Source organism: Protopterus annectens, chromosome 8.part1, assembly GCF_019279795.1.
Source record: "Protopterus annectens isolate FY-2018-M chromosome 8.part1, PAN1.0, whole genome shotgun sequence".
Taxonomy (NCBI): domain Eukaryota; kingdom Metazoa; phylum Chordata; order Ceratodontiformes; family Protopteridae; genus Protopterus; species Protopterus annectens.
The window spans coordinates 382721736-382746735 of record NC_056742.1 but is presented as its reverse complement, the minus strand read 5'-3'; the positions used below and the strand labels follow the sequence as shown (position 1 = coordinate 382746735).

At 39.7% G+C, this 25000-nt stretch overlaps 1 protein-coding gene across 1 annotated transcript in view; it reads right to left on the bottom strand.

Annotated features, from left to right (window-relative positions):
* The window catches only part of LOC122810136 (T-cell immunomodulatory protein-like), a gene marked incomplete at its 5' end in the record, with an annotated part of 1692898 nt that overhangs the window by 112873 nt on the left and 1555025 nt on the right, over positions 1 to 25000 (bottom strand). The window contains one exon of the mRNA XM_044081610.1: positions 5412 to 5536. Coding sequence (XP_043937545.1) covers positions 5412 to 5536 — 125 coding nt within the window. The remainder of the gene's footprint in view (positions 1 to 5411; positions 5537 to 25000) is intronic.

Sequence of the window (25000 nt, the reverse complement as noted above, 5' to 3'; positions counted from 1 at the left end):
ACTTCTCTGAAGCACAGGCCAACACTAAGGGACTCTGGCTAACAAAGTTTGCAGATGACTGCAAACTGGGAGCCATTATTGAATCCCCAAATGATGTGGATATTCTACAAAAGGGCCTTACAGAAACAGATGCTTGGTGGCAGAGCCATGGGCTCAAACTCAATGCCAAGAAATGTATAGTTATCCGCTTTGGGAAAAAAATGTACCTATGAATTACCACATAGGTGGCAGTACACTAAACACCAAAAGTGTGTTAAGAGACTTGGGGTCACAGGTGGACAGTGGTTTCACCTTCAATAACCACATTGCCACAACAGTCAGGAAATCCTTCTATGTGGTACACCTCATCACTAAGGGCTTTTCATCCAGAGAAAGGAGGCCATTGTCCCACTGTACTCATCCCTCATTAGACACATTATGGAATACACCACCTCATTTGGTATGTACCTCTCAAGATATCTGCAACAACTGGAAAGGCTTCATAAATACCTCACTAAAAGAATCATAGGCCTAAAGCAGATGCCCTATGTTGACCGTCTAAAAATACTCCACCCTATACTCTGTTGCATATCGTCTACTCAGAGGCGATCTCTGCTTAACATACAAGGCCATGTCAAACCCAGAGCTGTTGGACATGCTACACTTAAAGAAATCCCAATCCCTCAGAGACACACGCTCCATTGATCTAAACCTTGTTATCACAATGAACAAAACATGCTGGAGGGATAGGTTCCTGACCCAGAGACTCCCCAGACTCTAGAGTAGACTGCTCATACATGTCAAGCAGAGTGCCTCTTTGGCCCTCTTCAAAAGGAACCTTAATGATTGGATGGAAGATAGGAAATTCACCCCGGGATCACGTCAGTCGCCCTGCGAGACAGGGGTCCAGAGAAATAAATACTGTGGGAAGAAATAGCAAGGGAATTGTTATGGCTAGGCTTCTATAGGCCCTAGGGCCGATAGCCTAGTACCAACCTATGATCCTATGGCTTTTGCTGAAGCAGGCAATTGAGTAAATGTCAGGAAAATCCTTTTAGGACAGCTGAAATTTATTTGGGGTTAATCAGAGTCTCTAACTGATGGCAGGTGTGTACTCAAGAAGACTGAAAGTTGTAATTAAATCAAAAGGGCCTTAAACAAAGTATTAGTTTAAGGGTCTGCATACTTATGCAACCAGCTTATTTTACGCTTTTTATGTTGGCTTGTTTTTCAATTCAGTTGTACAGGTTATAGGTCACATTAACAAAAGTTTAGAAATTATTTATTGTGGTCTTATTTTTTATATCACAAAACCTTTTTATATCCACTGCGTGTGTGGGTGTGTGCGTGTGTGTGTGTATATATATATATATATATATATATATAAATATAAATACACACACACGTGTATATATATATATATATATATATATATATATACATATATATATATATATATATATATATATATATATATATACATACACACTTGTGTATACACAAATATATATACGTACATACATATGTGTGTGCGTGTGTGTGTGTATATATATATATATATATATATATACATATATATATATATATATACACACACACACAAAGATTCCACTTAGCCGTGAACCAACAAACGAGAAAACTACTGTACATACCTTAGTGTAAAAATGTCTTTATCGCTTTCATCCTTGTACCAGACTTCATCAGAAATGGCAATTTACCAGTTACAGCATTTTATACAGTAAAACAACCAATAAAAACATTTAATTAGGGCTTCTAGTTTAGCATCCATAGACCAGGATTTTCTCAATGAAATAAAATTTATTAAAGGATTATTCCAACAGAGGGGATATGATGAAAAAATGTTAACTAAAACATCTGATGAGATACTGTATAAAAGATAAGAGCAATTTCCCCCGATTTTATTGAAACCTTTGGTATAGGGTAATGTTGATTCTAGTACTTCAAACAAATATCATCCGGCTTATGTTTTGGACATGTCAGCTGATAATTTTATAATATAAATTCAAATTCAATATCATTCAAAGCAAATGGAATATTATTAAAGGAAATAAAGACTTGTTTGATGTGGTAGATACGAAACCAATAATTATACACATGAAGAATACTAGTTAAAAAAAAGTTTATTACAACACGGTAGCAGTTTAATTCCAGCACAATTAACTGACAAAATCAAGGGAACATTTAAATGTAATTCCTGTTCTACATGCAGTTTCATTTATGAGGGACTTTAAATATGGTTCTTACATACTGACAAAACATTTTGAAAGTATTGGATGCTATAGTTGTCAATCTAAGGGTGTTGTTTACATAGGGATGTGTTCCTGTTGTTCAGCATTTTTTGTTGGTATGATGAGATTTATACAGAAGAGAATAAAACAACATCTTTATTCTATTAAAGTAAAAGAAGAAACAAATGCTTTGTACAAACACTTGAAGACTTGTGTAGGTTTCAAGAAGTTTTTATTTTATGTTTTAGACAGCATTTCTATTGGCATTAGGGGGTGGAGATTATAAAAATAAACTTGAAAGAAAGGAAACTGATTGGTAACAAATTAAGAACAGACAATCATCCAGGATTAAATGAAGCAATTAATATTAAATGTTTCTTAAAGAACAAAGGATATAATGAATTGGTTAATAATATATTTACATATTATATTATTTAAAAGTTTTTATTGGTTGTTTACTATATAAAAAGTTGTAACTGGTAAATTATGTAATTTCTGATCAAGTCTGGTACAAGGTGGATGAAAGTGATAAAGTCATTTATGCTAAGGTAAATGTTTGTTGGTTCATGTCTAAGTGGAATCTTGGATTATTAATTTTAATTTCTACTTGAACATTTTTCTGTTTTTTTGTTATTTGACTGTTCTATGGATAGAGCTAATAGCGAGGGGCTACTATTCATCCTGTTATGCCTAGCTATGAGATGACAACCAATCACTTTGAAAATAACTTAATGGAGGTTCAGAAAACCTTGCTCTATCTGTCTGTGAAGGTGTGTGAAGTTTGTAACAATAAAAATGGTGACAATATATGTCATTTCAACTCAGATTCTGTGGATGTGTGCCCCCACCCCAACTATATATACCAACTCCAGGATCGCACTACAGTGGGGAAAAGGGTATATACCTTTTACTTGCCTTACAGTATTCGACACAGTGCCAATACTTAACTTCAGTGAAATGAGATTTGGTGAAATGAGTTTTCAGTCATTTGAGCTTTCAATGATTTGTTCAGGGTGAATTAAAATTCAGTGAAATGAGCTCAGTAGACCGACTTTTAAAACACCAAGCCGAAAAGCTTGACTTGTCAAATGAGTGACACATGCGCATGCCGACTTTCGAATGCTTGACAGTCCAACTTGAGCAGAACAGGAAATCTGCTCTTGTGGACATTGTAGTGCAATCTCTGAGTTGGTATCTGTAAGTTGCAGAGGGTTGGTGGTCGCAGCCCCCTATGGGGGGGGGGGTATGGGGAACATAGCTCCCCCCCCTGCAAACATGTGAAATGTGAAGGTATGTATGTTAGGGTTTTTTATTTGTAGTGTATGTTTTGTCTTGGTGGTAAGGGTTTAGATGGTGGGCGGGATGTGGGTGAGGCGAACTAGGCAGTTTTACTTGGAATGTTGTGCTTTTTTTTCTGTATGCTGTTTGTGTGTGTTGTTGTCTGTATGTTTTAGGGAGGTATGTCAGGATTTTGTAGTGTCGGGATTTTGTGTGTCGGGTATGTGAGGTGTCGGTTTTGTGTAATTTCGGTGTTATCGGCTCGGTGTTTTAAATGTCGGTCTACTGACATTTCGGTAATCTCAAGTAGATATATGTATGTGTGTGTGTGTGTAAGAGATAGCTGTGCAATGGTTAGCACTGTTGCCTCACAGTGAGGTTCTCCGGTGTGATTTTCATCTGGGGTGCCTTCTGTGCTAAGTCTACATGTCCTCCCTGCATTTTGCATCAGTTTCCTCCCACATTCGAAAGGCATGCATCTGGAGTGCTTTTCCCCAGGCCTCCACTGAAAATGGGTTCTGTCCCAGTTAGACTTTCCACACACACATATATATATATATATATATATATATATATATATATATTTAGACATATATGGGTATGTGACATTTCATTTATGACAAATTTAATCTGCAAAAAAATAAAGTGCATCACAACTAATCTAAAACACATTTCATTGAAAACACAGACTGAATCAGATTTTCTAGAAAAGTATGTAAGGATATGGAAAATCAAAGCTTTTGTGATTTTTGGATTCATTGTGCTGATCAGTATTTATACCCTTCTAATGCCTACCGATATGCTATATCCCTCTCTCTAGAAGGTTGCGTTTGCATCTGTCAGCAGAGTATATTAGATGAAGTTTTAGATATTTTGTGATTAGATGAAGTTTCTTAGACAAAATGTAAGACGTGCAGATATATACACATACACATGTAACTCACACCGAGGTCAGCAAAAATAATTCAGTCAGCCATTCTCAGGTGACTGTAAAAAAATATTACATACATGTGTATATACTAAAAAGAGGACTGTAAATAAGTATGGCAGTATGAAATGTAGAATAAAACATACAAACCACAACCCTTCACATACAGACAGGGTGGTCTCAACCTGCAGTGACTAGTCAGCATTACAAGGAGAAACAAGCCTCCTCCCAAAACAGAACTTTAGAAGAAAAGCAGAAATACCTAAAGTATTATCAAAATTGTGTTACTGAATATGTTAACATCTAGATTGTTTGGTACGACGAATGTTTGCCTTCTGGAGGAAGACTATCGAAGCACACCTTCAGAAGATACTAGTGTGTTTCATGAACAATACCAGTCAGAAACAATTCTAGTGTAACCTACTTATGTTTCAGTGTAAAATATGCACCATAACTTCATGAATATTCTTTAAGAAATGAAAGCAAAATAACTATCTAAATGCAAATGTGCAGTATCCAACACAAACACTCGGTTTAGTTTCCCCACCTCTCACATGTATGTACACTGTGTGACATGCATCACTTATCCTCTCTAGTGCTTCTGAGTTTTATCCTCAAATAATATGCAGTCATCACAAACAGTGACATAACGTTTTGTGTAGTATTGTTGTTGTTGTTTGTCTTTCGGCTTTTCCCGGTTAGGGGTCACCACAGCTGAACTCCGGTCCACTAATGATTGGCAGTTGGTTTTTATGGTGTTGAGTTGCCAGCCTGACGCCCAACCTTCAACAAAGGCACGCCCATTCAACGCATGTCTTTCAAACGCCCACTCGACCGCGGGGAGGACATGCAGACTCCACACAGAAGGCACTCCCAACCCAAGCTGAGAATCGAACGGGAGAACCTCTTGCTCTGAGGCAACAATGCCACCGCTGCGCCACAAGCAGAAAAATATACAGTAAAAAGCACAAAGTTACCTTTTCTCCAGTGAGTAGGGGGATTCCAACATACAGATGGTCAAGAAAGTTGGCACTTCGACCCAAACCCAGCACATTATAAGGCAACTGTAGAGCAAAATGTGCAGACTGGCTGAGCTGCCCAGCTGGAATTAAAAATAAATAAAGTGGGTTAAATTATACAATTAAAAGCAGAAAACTACATCAGTTTCATTTAGGCATTTCTACTGACTAGAATTATAATTAAAATGAGACAACTGCACTGTAGAAAGCTAAAGAAGTCAAATTTTCCACTAAAGACGGATACAATCAGTTTTAAAATAATGTGCTTAAAATCATTTCTAGATGACAGTTATTTCAGAATTATATCAACCATGAAATTAAACTCAGCGTTTAATTGTCCGGTGCAAAAAAGCCCAAAGACAACAGACGTATATGAAAAGTAAGTGCTAGGTTTCATATGTACACTTGTATAATCCATCTACTACTGTATGCCAGAGTAACAAGAAAAATCCTAACATTCTGATCACTGAAATGAATTACAATGTCAAATAACATGAAGTGCAAGAAATATGTGCCTACAGCAATCCTTTTTGTAGCACCATCCTTCCTGTCATCAGATAGTGGCCTATGATAACCTTAGAAACTGAATAAGGAAACTTAATAAGCAGCAGAAATGTGAAATGGATATAAACTGAGCTGACCAGAGTTTGACTCTCTGAATTCCCATGTGCCTACTTTGTGACACTGTATCACTCTTTTAAAGACCTATTATCAACTGAAAAACATTTTACTGTAACTTTCTGTTGTATGCTTTATAAATGTCCCTCTAGCACTGCATGTAGTTAGTAGCCATTACTATTTTTTGGTTTTAACCCAAAACTATGGGGAGCACATAGTGACATTATACTACTTTTTACCGACTCTTACTCTTTCATGCAATGCACTCCGTAGCCTCAAAAGATAACATTATTATGCCTTACTCCATTCATGTAAAGTTTTTTGGGCCTCATGTAAGATTTTTTCAAAACAGCAGAACTGTCATTACTAAGCACTGCCACATGAACTGCCCACCTACCAAATGCACAAATTATCATATTGCAAAAGCCTCCTTCCATCCTCACTGTAGGGTACTTCTCCTCTACATCCCCATACTGACTTACACCATCACAAAGACTGCAAAAAACATGGATGTAGAACAGATTAATATTTCTCTTTCATACTGACTGCCCAATCTTGGAGTTAGAATGTTTAAAGGTAAGGGAAAGGACAGTGAAGCCCCCAGATTGTGGGTTTTTTTGGGTGCTTCCTCCGGCAGAACAATTCTGAACAATTTTTTTTTTCAGATTTTTTTTAATTATTCGTGCAGGCCACTAGGTAATGTGCAAATGAATTTTTAGTTTGAAATTCTAACACACAAAAGGGTGCTTCAAATAGTTTTCCATGGAGCAATGCAGAATTGCAATACACATCTGCGTGATACTTACAAGTGCAAAACAGCAATATGCAATGTATTGTATTACATACTAATTCAGAGGCTGCAGTACCTCAGAAAACTAATTTTGAAATAATATGTAAAGCAGCAGCAGTGTGGAGGTGGTAGCCCCTCCCCCACCATGTAAATTTGCCTACCTGCAAACACAGTCTTATACTGTTACACAGCATTTTAAGTTTCTATGTTTTATTTCCAGATTCCACATTACTGTGTGAACTTATTAGTATCAAACAATAATGTGCTGAAGTTAAGTTGTGCAGCCAGTTATCTAGTAGTTCCAGCCTTCTTTGCATTTCTTTTTTTATAATGACAATATTCAGAATTACTGCTTACTTTGAAAATCTATGCAAAGATTAGCTGAAACATTTTATCCGTGTACTGTCTTGGCTTGTTTCCTTTTTACATTATATGTCGTGTAATAAGCAATTTCTTCCTAAACTGCAAAACAGTGCTAGAGGAAGACATTAATTAAAGGCATTCTTCCTTCAGGCACTCTATCTCTGGCATGAGGTTTTCTTACTCTGAAACTAAACAGTAAAAGGGCTGTGCTCTCCCAAAGGCTCAAACACTTTCTGATCCCACAGGGAGGCACAGAATATGGCAGTAAATAACAATATTCAGGAAAAAAGCTGCAAGTGCCCAAAGATGGAATACTTAAAATCCCAGTGGGTCAGAAAGAATGAAGGGTTACAAATAACTTGTTGAGTTTTTCTAGGCTACAAACCATAAAATTCGATAAGATGACACGATGTAAACAACAAATTTCAAAAAGCATTGTGAGCATACCTCTCAGCTCTACAGCTTTAGTGGTATACAACATCTTTCACCTTTGTATGACAGGCTGCCAAGAAATACCAATTGTCCTCTTTAAACCTCGACTCTTGCCTCCATTTTAAGCTGGAATTTTATGTACTTATTTACTTTCTTTTATTTACTTTGGTGGAACACATCATCATGAAGAATCATAAGGAAGGGCCAACAAACTCGGCAAGAAGGTGTGAAAGCCACGTGGTTTCAGTTCTGAAAAGGTAAGAACATAGGGGAGGAGAAAGGGAGTTAAAGGAAAGTATTGTTGTGATTAGTGATTTACAGAGCAGCACCAGTCAATAAAGAAAGGAGGCAAGAAAGTCATGAAGTTCCAACTGCTGAACAAGCAAGTTCAGGTGGGAGAAAAAAAAAACTAGCTGAAGGAAATCACAGATGTGACTAGTGATTTACTGTCCCAGTACTGGTCTTCATCTCTATTTTATTTATCAAGCAATTACAAATCTGTAGCAAAGCAGAGTAAGGAAGGGAGGAGGATTCAACTAGCAGACTCACAGGAGGGAGACAGACAGCCAGAGGCCCAGCAGGAGAGTCTGGTGGATTCTGATTTAAGCAGATCCGTTGTGGAACACTATCAGCAAATTAACGGTGAGTCCACTACTTCAAGCTTAAGAAAGCAAATTTCATGACATGACTAACTTGACAGCCCAACAAGAGTGCATCCTTTAAAATGACAAAAAAAAAAAAAAAAAAAAACTTTTACACCAAGAATGTATTGGGCACCACCGTAAAAAATAAGACAGAACAATAACTAGAGGAAGTGACAAGTGGTAAACAAAAAAGCTGAAAAGAAGAAAACAAATCTGAAAACAAATACAGAAATGTAGAAGGTAGATCATGTGGCCTGTGGTAACTCGCTCTCTTTTCTCTTTCACCTTTGCTGTTCCTACTAAATTATGTGAGCTTCTACTCCTATAATTTAGTTTAGGTATGCTACCTGAATACTTACCTTTTATTGACTAGTAATTCTGATGTACTAGTATGTAATTTTTATGTTTAATGTTTCTTTTTACTTATTGCTGGTGTAATCCGTGGAGTAGGGGGTGCTCTGTGGAAAAACGTTTAAGCACAGATGCAATGAGAGGACACAGCTACATTTGATTTTATTCTGTTTCTTAGTAGTCACTAGTCATAGTCAGTTTTGTACTATCTACTTGTAGAAATTCTAAATTAAAATACAAAGAGAAGGAAGATTTTTTTAGAAACATGTTCGTCTCACAATAAAATGATAACATGCCTATTATTTTTAGCATCATTTTGCCATTTTCAATTTTTTAAACAAGCACTTCTGTGTTGTATATGACAGTTTTATTTCAAGTGGGATGAGTTAAGTTGTTCAGTAAGCAAATTATATGTGAATTTATTGAACAGGCATACCTAGTTTTTAAAGGCCTTTGTACCTATTTTCAACATCTACAGGTGGAGACATAAAACTGTGAGATTTCATCTAAGCTCAATATGCTGTACAGTGGAGGCTGAATAGAAAAATCCCACAGAATGAAACAAGGAGCTAAATTATGCCACACACACACACACACAATGACAGCTGTTATTAAAACTGATGCAAATAAGTACAAAAACGCAGGAGTCTAGTGCTTTTACCTACCTATAAGTAGGTATTCTTGACTACAGCTGTATATAGTAGTGTATGCATCACTTTGTAGGGAAGAAAATATACTCTAGGAAAAGGAAGTGCATACAGGGCATAGTGGACCTTTAGTAAGATCAAGGATCTCCATGAAGAGAAGCACGTGTGCCAACTGGGACTTAGCCACTTAAAAGAACAGACTACAATTAAAGTCAGTTTAACAAGAAATAAAAAGTTCAGCATATATATAGTAGAATGATATATGTACCACACCTGCAGATCCTTCTCAAGATGTGCACTTTCAAAACTCATGACTTCTAAGTAATAATAACTGTTTGGTAAAGGTAGCTTAGGAGTTAGCTAAGGTTAAACTTTGAAAGGAATAAGCAACTGATTGGGAGAAAGTATTCCAACTAAAACCAAGCAAGTACTGACACCAATACGCTGAAAGTAGCACAAAAGACTTAAAAATTATTTTCTGCATTAGTACAAGAAAAAATAAAAATACAAGAGGAGGAGAAGATGCATGGAGAAGTGAAGGGGCATAAAGGACACATGATCTCAAGGCAGAAAGACAGATTGGTGACACAAGAGTTGATGACTATTCAATATAGAATGCAGTAAATTTTCGAAGATGGATGTCATCTAAGTACAGATCATGATGGCAAGCCTCATTACCTCCAATAACTCATGGTCTTTTGGTATAAATCCCCCAAGGGGGTTGATTTTACCTGCTTTTCATAAAATGAGAGTATAAGGAAAACATAACATTTAACTACTTACAACATTATTCTACCTTTGAGAGATCTTCTTTGGAATGGGTAGATCTATATTTCAGATTCTCCATAAATATGTGCAAAGGTTTTTTTTATACGGTCATACTTATGTTGCAATTTTGCACTCATCACGTAATATGGATTTTCTGATTCCACAACTTATAGTTTTTACTTAGTTTCTTCACTGGAATTATATTTATTCCACTTAATAAACTTGTGTTTGTATTTCCTATATGCTAAATGGCAGACCATGTACTTCCAGATTCTGAGTTGGAGTGGTCCTGTACTTAGATAATGTAGTGCAGATACAAAAACAGCTTGCACTGGGTTGGCATGTAGTTTGTAGCAGATTTTAACACAAAGTGACACGAACTGCAGCACGATTAATCAGTCACTCAGTTGGACAAGAAAACAATAAATCAACATATAATTTTCATTTATATTAATATTAAAGCTAACAAAAGCAAATGGAACAAAGGGATAAGACTTCTAGTAAAGAGTATAGTACTTGGATTACTGTTTATTACAGATGTAACACTAATGCATCTGCGGTGGTGGTGCTGCAGTAGCGTTGTCACCTCATAGCAAGACGTTGTCCCGTTCGATTCTCAGCTAGAGCGTCTTCTGTGTGGAGGCATACGTGAATGGGGCGTGCCTTCGTTGAAGGCTGTGCGTTAGGGCTGGTAACCGGGTATGTAAAAATCCACTACCAATCATTAGCGGACCGGATTTCCGCCTTAGCGACCCCTACCCGGGACAAGCCGAAAGACACAAACAAACAAACAGATGTAACACTAATAAAAAGTTTACTACCATGGAATGATCACTTTTAGGAAGACAACTTTAAGTATGTGAAACACCTCAATGACAGCCTTCAAGTTTAAGAAAGCAAATTTTATGACATGAATAACCTGACAGCCCAACACGAGTGCATCCTCTAAACTGACAAAAAAAAAAAAAAAACATATGTTTGTGTGTGTTATACATTTACTGAGCAAGTGGTAGAAAGAACACTGTGCATTAAACTTAATGTGCTTCTTGGGAAGGTGGAAAGCCCATCTGTATGTACTTAATAGAAAAAGCACAGTGCTTGCAGTAACAAGTTTCGCGTGCAGGTGGAGCTGTACTACAGGTTTTAGGTGTCTGAGGCAGGAGTCTGGGAACACTCACATGCACACTTCTGTGGAGGTAGAGGCCACAGCCCAGTTTTCAAAAGCAGACAATTTCCCGGTAGACTAGTAGTCCTGCAAACATGTCCTCGTCTTGGACAAGAAGAGTGCAGGTGTGACAGCCATGGCACCCTACAAGTGGAGCTTCTGTGCTGAACAGTGTCATGGCAATGCAGCTTCATCTGTGGTAGACCAGGCTCGCTGCTTCTAACACCAAGCCTGATTACAGATGGAACTGCTGCACCAGGGAAATTTGTATGGATTCAATAGCCTTGCTGAGTCCTTGGGTAAGTTAAAGTAATGCTTAGAACAGATGAGATTCAATAACAGAATGTTACAGAATCTCATTACCTGTTTCTAGCACAGCAGGGCCCCCTTCAATTTAATACATCAAGGTACTGAAGTGCAACATGCCCCCCCCCTCAGTGATATCATTAATACTTCCAGATGACACGTGGTCAGAAGTAATTGTACAGCTGTTTAACATATAGTAGATAAAACAAATTTATGAATCTCAATAAATACAGCTCCACTGATGTAACTTTACTAAAAATGGCATACTTTACAATCAGAAAGCCCACTCTTGGTGATGACAGAGTAATTATATCAAAAAGAAGGTGATAGAAATCCATAGAACATGGTCCTTAAAAGATCTCCTGGCAGCTATTATTTTGTTAGTTTCATTTCCCAAGCCTGGGGGCGAGCACACAACTGCAATGCACAAAGGAGCATCCAATACTAATGAAGGGGCATCTCAACCCAACAATCTCTAGGACTTCAACACCCATCAAACATGAGGACTACCCCTCCAAGTAAAGAAACAACAAATATTTCAAATTGATAAAATTATAAACGTGATATTTGTAGAGAGACTTCCCTGCAAATTATAGCAATGCTTTATCTTATGCATGGATGTCCTGAAATCGTCTATGGTATGATCCCAGTTATTCTCATTAGGTGCAATATATATAACTATCAAACATGGGATGGGTAAGGTCAATCAAACTCCAAAAGGGATAGATTGTTTTGAGCACAAGAATGGAAAATGGCTACTGTTAAAATGGCCTGCAATGGCAGCTAGCCTAATAACTATTAATGAACCTACAAATGAGAGATCATATTCAGTGGAATGTCAGAAAATAAAAAAAATGAACCAACCACTAAGTACCCCCCATGAAGATCAACTAACACAGAGATAACTTGAACATCGTACTCTGAAGACTTTCTGTGGTCAGTCTGCTCATGGATAAAATACCAAGTAGTACAAACATTAATAGCAAAGGGAGAAATGGCCACCGAGACCGAGAAAAATGGGTCTATGGTCAAATCATCAAATGGCCACATTGTCAAACATCATCTTGTTAACAATGCAGGCTGTCAAAGTCCCCCCACCCCCACTAATTATATATAACAATTCAGAGATCACACTACAGTGGGAAAAGGACAAATTTCCCAATCTACACTATATCACAACCTCAGTCAGAAAGGTTCAACGGCCTGCATTGTTGATGAGATGATACATTCAGCAATGTGGTCATTTGATTAAGTGACATACACCTGTGAAAAACACAGGAGGCCAACTCTAAAGCACTATGGTTCACTAAAGCACTGTGGTACTAAGGACTTAACCCATGGAGGTGACCAAACTTAGATTAATTAACAGAGGCCAGACAAAAAGGCCACAAACATGATGAGTAATAAAATCCATGCAACCAAGACAGGGCAGCCAACCTCTCAAGCAGAGGGAATTGATCAGCTACACTATATATATAGATATATATATACACACACACACACACACACACACACACAGACACATGTATATATACATATGTATACATTTATGTGAGTGTGTATATAGATATATGTGTATATATATATATATATATATATATATATATATATATATATATATATATGGATCTAGGACTGTCCATCGGACACACGTTTCACAGAAACGTCATCCATCGAACACACTTTCGCGAAAGTACATTTATTGAAAATGCACTTTCTCATTAAAAAAAAAATAAAAAAATACTAAAAAATAAAAGACTAATCACGTTTATGCAGGGGGCAAGCCCCCACTGCACCTCCCATGTGGGGGGCTGTGCCCCCCACACCCCTGTACTTAAATATTCTCACTCCAAGATCGCACTACAGTGGAGAAAAGGGAATATTCCTTTATCCCCACTGTACCACAATCTATGCAATAGCTTGTACAACTAAACCTACATGCAAACAACTGTCTGCTTACTTACCTTCTGGCAAAAGTGCATTTTCGATAAAATGCACTTTTGTGAATTTGAGCTCGCCCATTTACGTTTCACTGAAACATGTGTTCGATGGACAGTCCTAGATCCAGATTTTATATATATATATATATATATATATATATATATATATACACACACATGTATATATATATATATATATATATATATATATATATACCTCTCCCCCTTGTGCTCCAGGTTACAAGTGAAAATGATCCAAAAAGGACGAGTTAACATACCCTGATAACAAATTAATTAAAAAAAAAAAAATTAAAAATAAAGCAGAAGCCTCAAACAGTTGCTAGAGGCTGGGGAATAAGCTCATGGCCAAAGCTCTCACTGATAAGGTAAAATACCATAGGCTTCATCTGACAAATGTGCTCATAATCCTGCATGACAAGGGATAAAAAGGCAGCTTCTGCCATGATCTGAAGCATCTCACCAATCAACAATTGTGCTAGATATCTACATGGTGGAGAAAAAGACTCTCAGAACCCAAAGCAAGGTCTTAAATGAACTTACCAGGTCAAAGGTTGTCAAACAAATTGCAGAAGCAGGTAGGCAGAAGGGTCAGCCTGAAACTCCTACTCCAAAAGGGAATATCTTCAAAGAAGAAAGGAAAGAGACCCCTAACTTCACTGTCTATTCAGCCAAAACTGGGCTTGCGTGTACCCTTTTCTAGAGATGGATGCATGAAGATGGAACAAAGATACACCATTGTCCATAAAACATCAAGGCCTAGAAATGGGAAGAATCTACAAAACTTGTCTGAAACCCTTAAAATGCTAGATGCACAATGCAAGGATGAATTCTTACCCCCCAAAAAATACTCAGAAGGAACAAATGTTACTGAAGGAGTTAGACTGTGAAATGTCAAAAGTTACTCTGCCAAAGGACTAGTGAATTTTTGTTCCCACAAAACAACATGGTCTTAAATGAGAGACTGAAGGACCTGAAAGCAAGGCCTTTAGAGCTTCCAAAATACACCTGATGTAAGTTTCATCCTCCCCACCCTAAACCTTATGAGCAGCAAGAAACAAAGGAATGGGGAAACTATACAGGTGCTTTCTCCTCCATTCTCCCAAGCACATTTCTGACTTCCATTCACCCCTGTACACTACTAGAAATAGGAGAGTGGTTAAAGGACAGCAATTTTATTGATATTAAACAACACAAATACCAGAATGACCAACTCTGAAAAGCAATCCATATGGATTTTGGAGAACCCTGAAATTTGAGCACAGGACTCCTGCAGTGACTCAAAATGTCTGTGGTGAGATTCACATCCCCTGAAACATGAAATGTAGTCTGGAAGGCAACCAAAGCATGGGTCCCCATTGCCAGTTTCATTGTTTTCCAAAAGAAGAGTAGGATATCATACCTTCCTCTTTGTTCAGATAATTCATCACTGTCCAACTAATTGTTTAAACACACCAAACATGGCTCTGATTTTATATGGTTCTCTAATGCTTAAACAGACTATATAGCACCCCGCAATCTCAGTATGCTGAAAAGCACACTACCACTGGACAATGAGCTCTTTATAATGGTCCGCACACAATTTTTACACATTCACTTAAAAGGATACTGCTAGAAGTGGCAAGATGAAGGGTACCCAGCTATCGAAGCATATTCTGGCAAACTACAAGACTCTGCACATGACCCCCACAAATCATGAAGCATACACAAAAACAAGATTCCCCCTCTACTAACCTAAACACCATCATTTGAGGGGATTTAACTACCCTCCATTAACTGGTACATCTACTCCTCAAAAAGTAATTTACAGAACACTTCCTCAACATAATCAATGTAAAATCCCTTAACGCTTCACCCACTAGAGGCACCAACATAATCACACTTGTTCTCACCAGCACAACATGTCTGTTCCCAACCACTGTCAAACCCTCACCAATCTAATAATATCACTGGTAATATTCACCACATAGTTCCACTAATACCATCCAAATCAGTCATCTTCAGAAACTTGGCCAATGCTGCCACCTCATACTTGCTGCTGAAATAAGGTGGTTCTACAGCTCCTGCATGCCCCGATGACCCTATAACAGGTGATGCTGTATGTATCCAAGGTTTATACTCCAGTCTTAATTTCTGTGGAGATGTTTCTTATTTGACAAAGCCCTGTGGTGGAACTCAACTATAAACAAACTTTACAACAAAAGGAAAAAGTCCATTCCCTAAAAAAACATAATAAAATCTCAGCATGCTAAACACAACCTCAAAAGAGTTATGAGCAAGATCGAACTTAAAAACAGCTATATTCACTTCTAGCTCCAGTCCACATCTCCACAAATCAGAAGACATGGCTATCCAAAACAGGTTTAAGGTTTAATGAGAATAAATGTAAAGTTGTTACAACTGGTATATTTCGGAATACTGGCATACTGATGGGTCATTGGTTTATCGAAGGTGTTCCTTATATTAAGGATCTTAATGTTGCAGTTGGCTTTGGCTGGACTATGAAATAACAAGCTACTGAGATATAAACAAGAGCCAAGTGGCAAATCAGTTTAACTCTAACAAATGTGGAATACAGAGACTAGGATTTAGTGAGAACACTGTATTTCAATTGTATAACAGATAATAGAACATAATTTATTTTTTGTTGCTTGAACCTTGCTGACATTGGCATGTCAGAATCAAATCAGAGGCACTATACAAAAAAGGCAAATAGTGTAGTTAATCTTTCATATTCAAACAGACCAAAACAACTGAATTTACATAACATACTCTACAGGTTACTGAGAGGAAAGCTATATTTGGTCATGAGCCATTTAAGATGCAGAGTTTAGGAATGAGAAAGTACAATTCTGTACACTTACCATAAATGCAGATGTTCGAGTGTATTCACTGTTGCAGTCATCACATTTGGGTTATCCCTGCCAGGGTAGCCCTCAGTCGGCCCGAATATCAGAGGCTTAGTATTTCTGCTGTCGCTTCAGGACTGACGTCAAGTCGTCAGTAGTATAAAGTAAGGCAGCCAACACCATTACATCAGTTTTTCTTGCCCCAACTGTCAGAAGCCCCCAAGTGGCAGCCAGTATATGGTGGAAGAACCCCACCAGTAGAAAGTAAATACCAAAAAGTTCCTTGTAAGGAGAGAGAGAGAGAGAAAAGGAGGATGGAGGGAGGGAAACCAGAACTGCAACAGTGAATACACTCGAACATCTACATTTATGTTAAGTGTACACACCTGTACTATGTTCTTCGTGTTTCACTGTTGCAGTCATCACATTTGGGTTGATTCCCAAAGCTGAGGAAAAGGGTGGAGGCAGTCAATAAGACTAGGGGCTTGGCTAGGATGCCCTGCAAGGCTGCAGTGGCAAAGCCTGCTCTGGATTTGGAAAAGATAGGCAGGTAGTAATGCTTGGTGAAGGTGTGAACAGATGTCCATGTTGCAGCCTCCAGGATGTCCCTGGTGGGGACTCCTCTGAGGAAAGCTGCAGAGGTGGAGCCTGCTCTGGTAGAGTGAGTCCTGACCCCTTAAAGGGGAGGTTTCCCGTGTTGCTTGTAGCAGAAATGGATGCAGTGTGCTATCCATTTGGAAATGGTTTGCTTGGATATGGTTTGCCCTCTGCTCCTGCAGCAAAGCTGACTAACAACTGATCAGTCTTTCTGAATGATTTAGTCCTGTCTAGATAAAATCTGAGCTGTCTGTGCACATCTAGAGAGTGTAGTATCCTTTCACCCTTGCTTTGTGGGTTAGGGAAAAAGGTGGGCAAATGAATGGATTGGTTGAGAGCCACACTGGACACCACTTTTGGCATGAAGAATGGGTTATAGTCTTGAGGGACACCCTGTCAGCATGGAAGATGATGAAGGGCTCTACAGCCATGAGTGCTTGTAGCTCAAATACTCTTCTCGCTAGGACAACTAGGCAATCCAAAATGAGAGGTAGGGAGGGCTGTGCCGTTTCGGCTCCCTTAGCCTAGATCCAGGTGCAGAACCTTTTCCATTTGTCAGCATAAGAGTTTCTAGTGCTAGGGCATCTGGCCTCACTTACAACATGTAGAACCTGTTTATTGAGACTGGCAGCTTGTTTAGTGGTCAGGGAATAAGCCAGGCTGCCAAACTGAGTGTCTGCAATTGGGGATGCATGAATTCTCCTTCCCTCTGGGTCAGGAGGGTTGGGATCTGAGGGAGATGCCATGGGGGCAGAGGGGACAGGCTGCGCAGCAGTGGGTACCAGTGCTGGCAAGGCCAGTCTGGAGCAATTAGAATTGTCCTCGGGTTTTCCTCCCTTAATTTGAGCAGTTCCCTGGAAATGAGAAGTAGTGGGCGAAAAGCATAGATCGAGAGGCTGATCCACTGGAAGGATAGGGCATCCACTTTCCAGGTCCTGCAGTGAGGCTCCCTGGTGCAGAACTGGCTGCACTGATGGTTGGAGTGGGAAGCAAAGAGGTCAACCTTCGGAATGCCCCATTTCTGAGTTATTAGGGCAAAGGTTCTTTGGTCTAGCTGCCACTTGTGTGTGTCCAGAAGGTTTCTGCTTAAGCTGTCTGCCAGAGAGTTTAGACAGCCTGGCAGGAATTGTGCTAACAGGTCTAGTTGCATAGGTGAGGCTGTGTGCCAAAGGGTCATGGCGAGACTGCATAGAGGGTATGAGTGAGTCCCTCCATGCCTGTTGATATACCACATTCACAGTGGTGTTGTCTGTTTTGATCAGTAGAGCCCCTGGGGAGAGAAGGGACCTGAAAGCTGTCAATGCATGCTGAACAGCTAACATCTGTTTTTGGTTGATGTGCAGATGTATTTGATGTGGGCTCCAATGGCCCTGTACGCATCTGCATCTAGGTGTGCACCCCAGGCATAGTCTGATACGTCTGTGGTAAGGGTCTGGGTGGTGTGGGGTGGTGAGAAGGGTAGTCCATTGTTGTGGTTGCATGCTGCTGCCCACCATAGAAAATCGTTCCTTAGGCAAGGTATCATAGGTATAAGAGTTGCCAGGTCTTGAGAGTGTTGACACCAAAGGCTTTTCAGGTACCATTGAAGTTTCCTCATATGCAGTCTGGCATATGGAATGAGTAAAATGCAAGATGCCATGAACCCCAGAGTTTGCAGGATTTTCCTTGTGGATAACTGGAGTCTGGTGGCTAGCTGAGAAAAATAAGCTGTCAGATAAGTTTGCTTTTCTGGAGTAAGGAATGCCATCTGAGATGCTGTGTCCAGGCTTGCTCCCAGGAATATAATATCTTTTGGGTGGGTACTAGTTTGGATTTCCTTTCACTGATAGTGTACCTAGGGAGGTCAGCAGGGCTTTTACAAAACCAGTTGCTTGATCAGTTTTTCCTGACTGTCTGCCTGAATTAGGCAGTCGTTTAAGTATGGGCACATTTGAATATTTCTTTTTCTGCAAAAAGCAATGGAGGGAGCCAGACATTTTGTGAAAACTCTGGGAACAGTAGATAAGCCAAAGGGAAGTGCAGAGAATTGAAAATGCAGAGATCCTGCCCTGAAAGGTAGATATTTCCTGCATGATTCCCTGATTGGGATGTGAAAGGTAAGCCTCTTTTAGGTCTAGGGTGGCTAACCAAGCATTCTTGGAGAGCATAGGTAGTAGTTGTGGGAGGGTGAGCATTTTGAATTTTGGTATCACCAAGAAAGTGTTTATAATGGATAGTTCAAGGATGGAGCACCAGGTCCCCTCTTTTCTGGGTACCAGGAAGAGCCTGGAGTAGAAACTTTGGCCTATTTGTTCTGCAGGAACGTGCTCTATTGACCTCATAGAGAGCAGGGAAAGGACTTGCTTTGGCCTCGCCCACTGGTTTGGAGGAAGATCTGGGAAATCCTTTTGGGGATGGTAGAGTGTGGAAAGAAAATTTGCATTCCTGGGACACTATGTTGAGGTCCCAGCGGCCGTTGGTAATGGTGGCCCAGGTGCTTGCGTGGAAGGAGAGTTTTCCTCCTACAGGAAAGTGCAGGTGGGCAGAGGGAGGGGGTGGAAGTGGAGAGTCATTGTGAGTTCTTACCATGAGGGGATGGCTTAGCACTCCCTGGTTTTGAAGTGGAGGAACTCCATTGCTTTGATCTCTGCATTTTCTGTGGCTGTTGTCTGGGGGGTCTGCCACCCCGGGGTCTGGGCTGAACTGAAGTGGAGGGGGCAGGAAAAGACCAGTGCTTGGAGGGGCAATGCCTACTGAACCTGGGTGCTGAACCTTCAGAAAATCCTTAACTGTCTGCACAGATTTTTCTTTTTCTTCCATTTTTTAAAGACCTCTTCTGCCTTGGTGCCAAATAAGTCTGTCTTTGTGCAAGGGTGCATCCAATAATTTGGATTTGACATGGTCTGGCAATGGCTGTTCCTTAAACCAAGCATGCCTTCTAAGGACAGAACCAGTGACTGCTGCCCTGCAAGATGCTTCTAGGGCATCAAAACCACAGTGTAAGGTGTACTTTTGTTACTTGACTTACAGAATGCATTAACTCTTGTAACTCTATTTTCTGCACAAGCAAGAAAGGATGATATTTTTTCTTTGAGGAGTTCCATGGTGTGTTGCTGAAGTTTTAGCATATGGAACTGACAATTTACTGCTCCAATAGCAAGAGTAGCAGAGGTATATACTTTTTTACCCCATCTGTCTAATGCTCAGGAATCCCTTTCTGAGGGGGTGGAATTCTTGGCAGAAGTTGCTTTAATTCCTTTAGACCCTTGAGAAATAACCTCAGGGTCAGCAGTAGGATTTTTGAAAGGAATTTGTGCAAGTCAGGGACTCTATAATACCTGTCAGGTTTCCTGGGAGTAGTAGGGAGAGTGTCAGGAGTCTAAATGGATTCCATGAAAATATCATCCACAACATCCAGGACAGGAGGAATGGCCAAGGGTCTGTACTGTGGAAGATCAAAGAATTCCCTGAGTATCTTTTTAGACTGAGGGTAGTCCTGATATTCCCATTGGAAATGCTCCCTTAAAGTATGTATGGTTTCCCCAAAGGAAAAGTCCTCGGGTGGAGAGCCTGAAGGAATGGATTCCTCTGCACCAGAATCCTCATAAGCAGAGAGGGATTGCATGTCTTCATATTCAGAAGCAATAGAATCATCGAACTCCTGTTCAGATAAAACTACTAGGGACAAATCTCTTTTTCTTTTGGAAAGGGTAGCTTGGCTTCCCCCGATTAGCATTTTAAAGTCTTCTGCCATTTTAAGCATTTGAGACTGAAGCAAGGAAGCAGGTGCCTGAGATTGGGTCGTCGGTTTCTTGGGTGTGGTTCATACCCTGGCCTTAGAAACTCAGTAGTTTTTGAAAGAACGGTAGATGTGATAGAAGTCAGTCTGTGTCGAGAAACAGTAGTCAGAAATACATCCTCAGAAGCCGGTGCCTGCTCAGCTGCTCCGGACCCATCCAAGGTAGACACATCCACAGGATCCTTAGTCGTTGAAGAATTTTACGGCATACCGGACTCCAAAAGGGTCTCAGTAGCGGCTTGCAAGTGCACAGAAGTGGGCATCAAGGGCTGCAAAAGCTACTCTCTGAGGATTGGAGAACTGATGACTAGCTTAACGGAAGCATCATCGAAAGGTTTGGACCTGTGCGGTCTGTCTCTGTCTTCATCCTTACGTTTTTTGGAAGATCTGCTGTCGGATGGCTTAAGGAAGGCATATCAGAATTTGAGGACTGAGAACGAAAATATCTAGCTACAATAAGGGCTCGACAATGTATAGTTCTGGCGTTTCACAAAGCACATAAACGGCAGCGAGGGACGTTGTGGTCTGGGCCTAAGCAAGTGACGCAGTAAGAATGACAGTTTCGGTGTGGTATTTGCTTTCTACAGGCAAGACAATTGTTAACTTTTTCTGACATTGGTTAGAGCAAGAAAAAAGGATCCCCAATGGGGTACTTAGCTTTAGAAGACTTCAGCTTCAATTCAGAAAACGAAAACTGAGGTAGCGGCTGACCAGCACGCGTGCGAACTACTTCTGCTTCGGGCTCCTCAGCATGAAAGACTGATGTAATGGCGTTGGCTGCCTTACTTTATACTACTGATGACCTGATGTCAGTCCTGAAGTGACAGCAACCGACGCAGAAATACTAAGCCTCTGGTATTCAGGCCGACTGAGGGCTACCCTGGCAGGGATAACCCAAATGTGATGACTGCAATGGTGAAACACGAAGAATATCCGGTTAACTATTAAAATGCCACACAGTAATATTAGAGATATGGGACCAGTATTTACAACAGAGAAGAACACAAAATGTTAGAGGGGTAACTATTTAGCATAAACTTTACCAAAGTATTGGAATAAACTACATCTTTGGATTAGGAAATCAAAAAACATTGATACCTTTAAAGTTAAACTAGATCAGTGTATAGGAGACAAGAAATATGTCCATGGTATCCATGGGCCTCCACTTTTAATGACTTAATTGGCCTATGCAGCAAAAATAACTACAAAACTATAAATCACTTCAAGACAGATAATACATGTGCTGCCTAGGACCAAAAGCATCAGCTGTGTGTGTGTTCAAACAACATACCGAGCTGTTTTCTGATCATTAAGAAGCACCCCCTCCTTAATATAGATAACCACAGCATTTTCACTGGATACGGGCCGGAAGCCTGAACAACAGCTATAGTGGTACCCTCCACAAGGGGGGACTCATCATGGACCCTGGCAACTATACACCAATCAGTGTCAATTGCAAGGTCATGGAATCCACAATGACAGACCTCATTCAAAGGGAACCTATAGTCCTTAGACCCAGACAATCTTCCTTTGGAAAAGGTAGCTCACGCCTACTAAACCTAGATGACTTCTTTGAGAGAGTCACAGAAGCATCGGCCATGGGTATTATCATTCACACAGCTTACATCAATTAAGCTAAGGCCTTTGTCACTATACACCACTCATATAGTACTGACAAAGTCATCAAACTCAGATAGCATCCCTATGTAACCCACTGGATTGCCAGCTGGAGTACTGACAGTTTCCCCTGGATCACAGCTGATACTTCTCATCAGTAGTATATAAGGGCTTCGTTCTGGGACCGCTTCTATTTGTCATTTACTTACCCAAAATGAAAAATGATATTAATGGCCTTTAGCTGACCAAAAAATATCAAGCCTGGAGGCATCATTAGGTTCACTGATGACAATCGCATCCTTCAATAGGATTTAACCAGGACAAATTTGTGGTGTCAGAATCAAAGTCTAAAGCTGAAAACCAAAAATGTAACATTGTACAGTTGGGGAAAAGGGAACTCTTGCACATCTCCCACATAAACAACACCCCACCCCCAAATGAGACATTGGCCACCACACATTTTCTATCATTAAGGCAGCCTTATACCTTGCCCAACTGATTACTAAGAACTTTGCACCTAGTCCAACAATATAATAATTCATCTGGTCAATACCAAAATACAGTGCGCGTTGATATATAGCTCTTCAAGCACCTAACCTTTGAAAATGCAAAGGTCTTTCACAAAAAAAAAAAATAACCTAGGGCATTAGCTCCTCGTGTTTCCTGGAGTGTTTAAAAGCTCCAGCTCTCATTTCTGACTTGTATTATGTGATGATGTGCCTTTTCTACAAAGCTATTAATGACCCAGTCCTGCTTGAACTACTGCATATCCACAAGTCTGGTAGTAACACAAATACAACATCAAGGGATCTAAAATCTATATCACAACATAAAGCAAGCCCATTGGCATGATAGAGATAACTCTCCCAAACAATCCTCACCTCTGCAACTAACTCCTGCCTTCTGTACAGCAAATAAGTTATTTCGCTATTTTCAAATCTATCTTAGCTAAAAGGATGGGAAACAGCAACTTAACCTCAGGCCTGGTCCCTGTATCCCTTATGAACAAAGGAAACAATTACATGGGTACAGCACTGGGACTTACATTAGCTTACCTGGTCTACTGCCTAGTAGCAACCTAGGAAAAAATATTAGTATCGACTCCAAAGGCGGCCTTATATGTAGAATGACAGAGCACTACAAAAACATTCGCAGTGCTTCTCTCAGTGGCTTTTGAAACTTCTGTTTTTTATGCCCCATGCAGGAGACTGCACTCCTCCAATGCAATACATACTTGACATAATCAAATCTGACACTGATGCATCTTTGTTTCTATTTTTTTTGTAAAGGGAAAACCAAATTCTCTCTTGCAGTGACTATATTAAGGAAGCTATAATTTTAACCAACTCAACATTACAGCTCAACTGATCATCAAACAACTAAATACCACCTAAATGAATCAGTAGAAAAAGAACTTAGCACTGTGTAGTAGGAAGTTACATTGTACTTCGCGTTTCAAAGCACTGTGGAAAAAATGTAAGATTTCTGCATGCTGTGTACACAAAGCACCTGGAAAACAATGATTAGCTACATTCTAAAATGTACTGAAATGTTTACATCAGTGTAAAAATACACCACCATGAACTGCAGGTAAGTAAAATTAGAATTATCTGTGCGCCAGGTAAGATGTCTGTAAGAAAATGATAGACGCAGACAAGAGGAATGCAACATGACTGATAAATTAATTTCTTACCACATAACATGGCATACGTTTTCAATGTCTGAAAAATTACAGAGCTTCATACTCCTTAGGCAAGTGCTAGGCTAGCTGCCCTTCTGAGTCATTTGAAGCCTAGCCAATTTTCTTTTCAAAGGTGAGAATCAAAAACCCTGTACTTTGCATCTGTGAGGAAAACACCTTAACCATTATGACAACCCCTCTTGCAAGTCAGTAGGGATTCACAGTGTCTTAAGAATGTATTACAGTCAGAAGTGCTGGAGGTGAGTGGCAGCAGCTGCATTTCAAGTTTACATACTTGTTCACAAATCAAAAAGGGTACTTGAACAATGCCTTTTTCGACTTCTGGCCAAGGACAATAACCTAGTAAGTGAGGCAGCTGTGATATGGAAATGTTGCTTTTCCCCCAAGACACAGCAACCTTGAAATGATTCTAATAAGTACGGTTTGTAGGAATAGCAGCTCCTTGCACGTCTGAAACTCTGAATATCCACCATGATATTATCTGTCCCTCGAAGGTAAGTCTTCAAAGATCAATTGCTCTGACATTCAGCAACCTTGCAATTAGTTATAAGAGAAAGTCCTATGCAAGGCATTGGAAGGAGGTAGATTCTACTGACAAAAAAGATACATCTTTTAGGAGGCCAGAGTGTGTGTGCTGTATAATGTTGGTAACTTTTAAATTCTGCATCTTACTAGGTTAGTTATAGAGTGTCATGAAAGTTTTGATACTGGCTGGTAGATGTGAGTCAGCAAAGTCAGAGCCCCAAGGAATATCATGGGGAAGAAGGAATGTGTTCGATACTAGAGGAGTGTTTAAGGTAGACGACGTTGAAGACATTCACAACACTGACCGATATGCTTAATCATGCTCAGGCAACCACTGAGATTGAGGAATGAATCTGAGTACAGCCTGAACTGATGCAAGAAGGTACTAGAAATTTAGCATGTGCTCTGCATTCATACGCAAGACATGAAGGAAAGCA